Consider the following 8427-nt stretch of genomic DNA (forward strand, 5'->3'; position numbering starts at 1 on the left):
AAGTCTTATAAGCGGACGAAATCACAGAACTTTCGAAAACTGAGAAGGATACAGCCGCTAAAGAAGGAGCGACTTCTCAAGTGACAAAAACGGATATTACATCACCGATCTTTACCCTGGCTACTGAAGACCCATCGGTGGAGGTAGATCATCAGAACATTGTTCCAACAATCCCAGAGGAAACAGCTGAAAAACCAGTGATAACGGGTGAACCGAAAGGTGAAAAGAAAGATTCTAAAAAGATTAAGAAAAAGTCAAAGAAGCGGACGAAATCGAAGAAAAGCAAGAAAGCTGTCGAAGATACAGCCGCTAAAGAAGCAGCGTCTTCTCAAGTGACAGAAACGGATAATAAATCACCGAAATTTACACTGGCTAGTGAAGTTACAGCGGTAGATGTAGAGCAGCCGGTCATTGTACCACGAACCGCAGAAGATGCAGTTAAAAAATTGGTGATAAATGATGAACCAAAAGGTGAAAAGAAAGATTCTAAAAAGATTAAGAAGAGATCAAAGAAGCGATCGAAGTCAAAGAAAAGCAATAAATCTGTCGAAGATAAGGTCGCTAAATAAGCCATGTCTTCTCAAATGCCAGAAACGGGTATTTAATCACCGAAAGGAATTTTGCCATCCAAAACCAATAAGAAATAAGCATGAACTTGGGGTTTTTCTAATGTTTGGTATTTATTATGAATAAATTTTGCGTTGTATACGTTTTTCTGTTTTTTTTGTTTCTCAAATTGTCAGTTATAAATGTATATCTTTCTTTGAAGAATTTGAATTCTTCCGTAAGCAGAGAGGAAAAAAAATAATAATAAAGTCGAATGAATTGGAAATTTCGCATTTTTACTTTGTTTTATTATTTGCACGGCACAACTGCCTGGTTTGTCTGAGATGTTGTAGATGACGATCGAACAGTGCCGTTCAATTTGACTACAGTGATTCAAATGTGGTGACAGACGTTGAATCAGGACGCGTTTTGTCGATAGCATACTGTAATTTATGGGTTAATGGTCATGAATTGCCTTGTTTCTTTATTTTCCTCTTTTCATATATTTTTTGTAAATTGATTTCTGTTTGAAAAAATAATTTTTCTTTTTCTGTAATAACAGTGATAATAATGCATTATCTGTAAGATTTAAAGTTCAAAATGTGATAATTGGCTTCTAATTTGGGTTTATTTGAACAGTTCTTAGTGCACAGAGCGGAGACGAGTTGCAAATCTAAATTGCGCAGCTTTGAGTGATAATTGATTTTTGATTTGAGGATGCAGCTTGTGGATATAATTGATTTCTGTACAAATTTAGCCCATTGATTGATGAACAAGAATGAAACCATTTGAGCAGGAAATTCCTTTTAGCGATGGCAATTTTTTTTCAAAACAGAATATCAAATTTTAAAGTTGTATGCTTTTCCATTATTCATGTTGCCTTTTCACTATTTCAATATTAAACTGGCTATGAAAGCTTTTTTACAAATGAGCATCAGGGGTACGGCGGTGTATTAATTGGTTCGCTCAGTCAGAGTATGCTTTTTGTAGGCGCTGAATTGCAATGTTGTAGGTGAAATTGGAACTCTATTTGATTATATTTTTTCCAGGGTTTTGGGAAAAGTAGCACATTGCATTGTGAAATTGGAGAATTTTTTAAATAGTGCTATAATGAAGTGGTTTCATTCGAAATTTTTTCGGCTGCCGCTGAAATAGAAACTGCAAGCTGCATTGGTTTCACCGGAAATTGTAATTTATTGCTCATTATTTTTTTGTTTGTATGAAAATTTGATTTCTCTATCTTGATGAATAGTATTTTCAAGAATTTGGTCTACTATTTATGGTAGTGCCCATTCACAGTGTTGCTCAGGAATAGCTGCTAATTTTATTTATTAAATCTTGTTATAAAATGTTTCATGAATGCTTGGAAGGGGAAGGCGATTGTTCAGGCAAGATTCTGAAGAAAAAAGCCTGATTTGTTGCAGCATATGCATTTGATGCAATTTGTTTCATTTTTTTACTGGCAGGCGGCACAAAATCAAATCACAAATTACATGCAGCTCTGCTTTAAATGATCAATATATTGTATGGTTTTATTTTGTGATTTGTCATTAAAGATAGAATTTTGCAATACTAAATTCTAAATACATAATTTATTTTAAACATTAACAACGGTAGCAAATATTTCAAGATTTTGTTGTGGGACTTTGCTGTTTGAGTCGATTTTGAAATGTTGAACTGTGAAAAGTTCAACATCGTGGCCAGCAATTTCTATATTCATACAGGTTCTCACGACATGCTCTAATATTTGTTGCAATGATTGTTGTCGCACTTGCAAATAATGCTGCAGCAATACCCCAAGATGCAACTCTTCCAGCAAGTATACTTTTCCTATTAGTTATCATAGGTGTTTTTTCTTCAAATTCTCCGTAAATTAAAACTGAAGATTATATAATTCACTTATCAGATATATTTTACAACAATCTACATTATGCGCATGAGCGCAAGTCATCATAAATTTTCTTACTACCTGATTTTTCTGTCTATAAATTGGTATTTAAAATTTTTTCATTGACTATTTATATGACTCGTGAAAAGAATTTAAAAAATAATTTTTCCATAAGTTTAATATTTTTGAAGTTATTCTTATGTATTTTCTAAAAATGTTTAATAATAATTTTTATGTATTTTAAAACAGACTTTTCAAAGAATTACTTGTTTTCCTCGTGTGAAATGTGACGAAGCAATTATAGAAGATATTCTCATCTTTCCAGAAACGTCTTCGAAATTTGACCGCTGACAGGAGCGACACCGGCTCTAGTCTAACCTTTTGGGATTTCACAGTGTGATAAATTTGTAGAAAAAAGTCCCACTTGCGCTTAATGAAATGCTTGCACCATTCATCTTATCAACAAATAAACTGAGAGAAGGATTTAAATGATGTTAATTAATATGACACACATTTATACCGTATAGCAAAATTAATAATAGTTACAGAATATTCCTCATCAATTGTTAAGTTTTATTTTACGCTGAGCTAGCAGAATGCCATCTGTTGTAATTCTTTTGCTTTGAAGAAGGTCATTATTATTTGTTTTGTTTTTATTTCTTTTTATTCCTACCTTTCTCTTTCTTGTATTATTATTACAACTTATAAATACGCGTTTAAAATAGAATATTCTTTAGACGCAAGTACATGCGCTTTATGAAAATGCGTTTGCTTTATGAAAATATATGATTGTTTATTTTATTTCCATTGATAGCACATTTTAGTAATAAATATTTGATATAGCATTAGATAGCAAGAGAAAGGAAAAATCTGTTTATAATGGTTTCAGCATTATTTTATTGAAAAAATAAATTTGTGAAAAATTTTGCATCTTATTAATTTCAACAATTTCTGTGCACCATCACACCAGTTGAATGTGTGAAAACTGTATTTGTAATTCAGTAATCGTTGTATTACACAGAAAATCTAATGTTTGAATTTATGACATTGCCAATCAGTTGAACTGCAAGTAATGGCAACTGCTTTATTTTGAGCTATAAGCGTCTAATATAATTATATCTGATATTGTTGCCAAAATTGAAATAATCTGCTTATTTGTTCAAAACTTAAATTATTTGCTTGCCATTTTACTGTTCATTTTATGTATAGCAGGAATTTCTTCATGCATTTGGAATATTAATTTTACCAAATCATATCATGTGCTTATCATACTATAATGTAGATGGTATTACATTCTATTGAATACAGTATTTGTTTTCCTCTACACTGACTCATCAGAAAAAGCTGATGAATCCAGTATCATATATCATCGTTCATTTGAAATTTTTTGCTCGTTGAAATTCTTAACTGGATGCTACTGTGTTATTCATAGATCTGTGTACCCGTTTTTTAGTTCTGCAGTAAACGAGCTGTGCATTGTATGGCGCGAAACATGCTTATGTTTCTGGTCATAAAGCTGGACGCAACTGCTAGCCGTACACAAAAACCGTAATTGAAGAAAAGCTATTCAACACTGCTAAATCTACTTTTCTTATTGCTGTGTTTAGCGCTAACTACCTTGTGTTCTTTTTCTTATAATTGCTTTAAGATTTTTTTATGAAATAATGATAAAGTTTAGTTTGTGACTACAAAATGTACCCAACAGGAATTGGTTACACCGTGAAGCGCTCAAATCATAATAATATATTTTGGATGTGTGCTGATGTTAACAGAACTCTCCCAACATACCACGTTGTTGTCATTTTAATATCAGAAGCGAGCCATTTCTTTTTGCGTTATGATTGACCGAGAGTTCAAATCAAGGGATTCAAGTTGATTTTGGGTTCAGAAATTTGAATTTTATTGATTTAGGCAAGAATGGATGACCGATGATAGACTGCCGCTTTGCAATGTACATAGTATAAATATTGGGACCAATGACCACTTTAAAAGCTGGCATAATCGGCTGAACAAAAAAGCGGGTGGAATCAAGCTGGGATTGTACAAGCTAATCTATTTTCCTAAAGAAAAACAAGGAGCAATGCAAACGGTAATTGGCCAGCTGCTTTCAAGAAATCCTGTCGCTGGCTCCATTAGACAAATAAGTAATAGGTACACTGAAAAGCAACGACAAGTTATACAGGTGAATACATCAGCGGCAGGCGTACATTGGAGCGGCTTCTTGTAGCTTTAATGTACCTCATGCCATAGCTGATTTAGTGCCACTTTCCAAGTGATGGTTTTGTATTATATTTTTTATATTATATGATATTATCATTGCCATTATTATCTGTTATTTGCTGTTGTTCATTTTTCTCTCTATTCGTCATTGTTTTATTATCTTCTATTTGCTGTTGTTCATTATTCACGTTATTCTCTGCTATTCACTATTAATATTGTTGTTGTTGAGCATTGAAAATTAAATTTCATTTAGAAAAATTGAGTTCAAAAAAGAATTAAACATTTGGCTACCATAACAATATGACATCAAATTTTTTTAATTCATATTACAAATACTAATCACCAAAAAGTACAAGGTAGAAAAATAAATATTTAAAAGAAAAGAAAGCTGAAAAGAATAAAAAAATTCCACTGTCAAATTGGTGCCGTCAAGAGATCAAATGTTACGTAATGAATTATGTAATTTAAAATTTGGACCAATGAAATAAAAAAAATTGTAGCCAATGAAAGCAGAACAATTTTAATCAATGAAAAGCTTAGGCAAGAGAGCCAATGCTATTACGCCATAACTATGCAATGAGAAGCTATCCAATGACAGCTCGATGTTTTGCCAACCAATAGAAAATTAACCTTGAAAATTTAACCGAGAGAGACTATCCCATTGCAAATTGTTTTTGAATCGACGCCAACCTTATTTTTTTTCTTTCGATCTTGGCTTCCCTTAAACTGTTAACGCATTGTATCCGTTACAACTGGTTCAGTTTTCTGATTTTTGAAATTCATGTTCTCACTCTTATCATTAAACCCCGGATTTTGCCATAAATGCCTTTTTCTGCCTCTTTGATGATTTTTCCATGATATTGCCTTTTTATGCCTTTTTTGATAATTTTTCCATGACATAGTTTTTTTTATTTGTGTTGTTTTGTTGTGTTGTGGCTTATCATTGCACCTTTGGTTATATTCCTAAGCCTTCATCTCCGCTTAGTAAAGTCAGTTTCCACCGATTTGTCTTGCCTTGTGTCACGTTCGAAAACGAACGTAGCTCGGATTGCGGTCAGGTAATCAATGTTGATTTGACCTGCCGCCGAATAAAAATTAATTACGGGCTAGTCTGAACTCATCTGCATCCCATTTGTTCCAAACTCCGCCCCCTTTTTGTGATTGGCTGTACGCTGATAGGTTGCACGCGATTGATCGGTAATTGGCTAATGACTTCTACGATATTATTAGCTAATCATTATGATAAGTGATTGGGTTAATAACTTTGCCATTTGATTAGCTATTAACCTTTGATCAAAGATTGGGTGATTGTTGTTTGTCTACTTTTTACCTTACATGGGTGCATTCCATTAAATTACTTTATATGGGCATAAAGAAACATTTACTACTTTTTAAAGAAGAAGCTTTTTAAGATATGGTGTTAGCTATCTTTTATTGCGTTAAAGAAATTATAACAATAACAAAGATAATATGCTTCAAACTAATGTTTAACTTCTTTACATTTGCATGTTCTTTGAGTGTGTTGTTAAGAAGAGCATTTAACAAAATGTCTTGCAATATTCGAATATGGCTTTAAATAGGTGGTTATCTTAGTCAATAACATTAATGATTCTTCAGTTTTACATTTCATTGTTCACATAATAACTTGCTTTTGTAATTTTATTTCTTCACATCTGTGCTAATCAGCAGACTACTTTGCACATAAACATTTCTGCCTTTCGCTACATGTATGTATACATAGTATACTACTATGCAAATGTATAGTATGCAGCATCATGTTACAGCAACAATCAATAAGGATCAACAACAACTAACAAGCAATGAAAATCAACAATAACCAACATAAATAAGATCAACAACAAACAAGCGTGAACTATAATACAAGATATACAATATATGACGAAGACAAACTATACAATCATGAGGAATAAAAAATATATACAACAATAATGAATGAAATATATACAACAATAATAAACAGTGCAAAAGTACTATAATCGTAGTGGTTCAGGAGTATGATACGATATTGCACTCAAAAATGCTCAACAGTAATTTCATTATGAACCAATTTACCCGTAAGCGCAGCTACCCGTCGCTGCTGGACTCCGTAAGCTGCGCTACGTCTTACGGAGCCCCTTCCATGCGCATAGCCATCATCTATTTGCCGCACCACCGTCTCAGTCTTACCCTGCTCATCAAGGATCAGTTGTAAAAACTGATAAAACCTCAGGTGGTGCTCTCGTGCTCTTTTGCTCATGCGGCTGTGCCAACCTTCCAGATGGTTGTTGGTCCGCACAGACACACCATGAACGTTCCAAATCGGAATTTTTGTTGCCGGAAGCCACTCTTGCTAAAAATATTGGAATAAGGCTTCCAGTTGACCCGACGTCCCAACATTTATGATTTTGAAACCCGCGGGTACAAGGTGCACCGGAAAAAATGCTAATGCCATCAGCATTTTTACCTTTTTTCTTACCTCCTAATTATTCATATAATCAGTTAAGCCAAGCCGGCCGACCTGCCGAAGCACAGCTTGGCAAAAATGGAAGAAACAACCCTGCACCCGGGTGTTGGGAAAGTTGCCTTGAATTGCCGGGATCAAGGCTGTTTCGAAATCGCACACAAATTTTGCCGGTTCAAGTTGAACGCCAAGTTCTTTCGCTTTAGAATGGAACACTTAAATATTCAGCTATACGTGGGCAGATCTTTCTCAACAGTCAAACAATATACGACGGGTAGCAGTTTACCCCTCAGGAACACATGAAGGGTAAACAACTGCTGGTACCAGGAGGGGACAATCTTAAACGTCCCATCCCTGCACCAGCAGTTACTCTGAGCCAGCAGCCTCACACCATCCTCGGCGGCAAAAATTAATATATCACTGGTCAGCGAATGCTACATTAAAAATTGCGCACCGGATTTCGTTGTTGTCTGCTCGCCAGTAAGCCGCAGATCCTGCCGCCTGGCCGGAAGTCGTGGGTATCTCTTCGAACGGGTATAATACATTGTGTTCCGGGTCTGCTCCCACGTTAGAAAATGAGCGGCAGCTTCTGCGCTGGTGGAGGCATTGCTTGCCAGTTCATCGTAAATTTCTAATACCGGCCTCGGATCCCCTGCAGCCAGCCTCTTCACTTCATTTAGCTGCTGCTGATGGTAGAATGCATGGGCATCTACTCGGCAGCCCTCTGCATGCTCACCGGTTCTGATGACTTTTGTGGCATCAATGTTAGTATAGAGTTTGCCAGGGCAACCTCTCGTTCCCTAAATTGGAAACCTAATTGCAAGCTCATGATACTACACAATAATACCAACGTGCTATAATAAAATAATTCTGTTTACTGATGCACATATCCAACATTTGTCATTGTGATTCGTCCGCTTGAGGGTGTAACAACTTCCCCTGTACACTAATTTTGTTGGTTCCTTTGAGTAGAGACAAACTGAATTTCATCACTCTCCATTAGTAAAAACTCTCAAATGTGAAGCACACAGCTAGACGGAAAACCAGGGAAATAAATTTAACAGTTTTGCACTCCGTTTTAAATAACCATTTTGCAACCACTAAATAGCTTATGCACCGTTCCGGTTGATTTGTCCAGCTCAGTTAGCTGCGTCATGCTTTATGCCCAGCAGCATTTTACTTCCTGCTTCATAGTGTACTTGGCATGGTCCCATTTGGTCCCACTTCTGCTCCCATTTGGTCCCACTGTTCATTTATTGGTTGTTGACCTCGCTATCTTAATAGACCGTAAAGTCTTTGTCGTATGGATTTC

At 35.2% G+C, this 8427-nt stretch overlaps 4 protein-coding genes across 4 annotated transcripts; 2 read left to right on the forward strand and 2 right to left on the reverse strand.

Moving 5' to 3' along the window:
• Positions 1 to 120: 120 nt before the first annotated feature.
• Positions 121 to 988, reverse strand: Tsp_09019 (conserved hypothetical protein). The gene is made up of 4 exons (XM_003382124.1): positions 847 to 988; positions 610 to 666; positions 368 to 486; positions 121 to 234 (listed from the first exon to the last, which is right to left on the reverse strand). Exons 1-4 carry the CDS (start codon positions 986 to 988, stop codon positions 121 to 123), a joined length of 432 nt encoding a protein of 143 aa, XP_003382172.1.
• Positions 989 to 2301: 1313 nt separating this feature from the next.
• On the forward strand, positions 2302 to 4279 carry Tsp_09020 (conserved hypothetical protein). Its single transcript, XM_003382125.1, has 4 exons — positions 2302 to 2382; positions 2760 to 2828; positions 3888 to 3969; positions 4113 to 4279. Exons 1-4 carry the CDS (start codon positions 2302 to 2304, stop codon positions 4277 to 4279), a joined length of 399 nt encoding a protein of 132 aa, XP_003382173.1.
• A 76-nt stretch (positions 4280 to 4355) lies between these two features.
• Tsp_09021 (conserved hypothetical protein) lies at positions 4356 to 4661 on the forward strand. Its single transcript, XM_003382126.1, has one exon. The coding sequence runs from the start codon at positions 4356 to 4358 to the stop codon at positions 4659 to 4661; it is 306 nt and encodes a 101-aa protein (XP_003382174.1).
• Positions 4662 to 6686: 2025 nt separating this feature from the next.
• On the reverse strand, positions 6687 to 8115 carry Tsp_09022 (hypothetical protein). Its single transcript, XM_003382127.1, is given in 5 exon segments — positions 6687 to 6869; positions 6880 to 7004; positions 7570 to 7915; positions 7994 to 8054; positions 8096 to 8115. 5 exon segments carry the CDS (start codon positions 8113 to 8115, stop codon positions 6687 to 6689), a joined length of 735 nt encoding a protein of 244 aa, XP_003382175.1.
• Between the last annotated feature and the right edge of the window lie 312 nt (positions 8116 to 8427).

This window comes from Trichinella spiralis (genome assembly GCF_000181795.1).
Source record: "Trichinella spiralis strain ISS 195 chromosome Unknown Scfld1, whole genome shotgun sequence".
Lineage (NCBI taxonomy): Eukaryota > Metazoa > Nematoda > Enoplea > Trichinellida > Trichinellidae > Trichinella > Trichinella spiralis.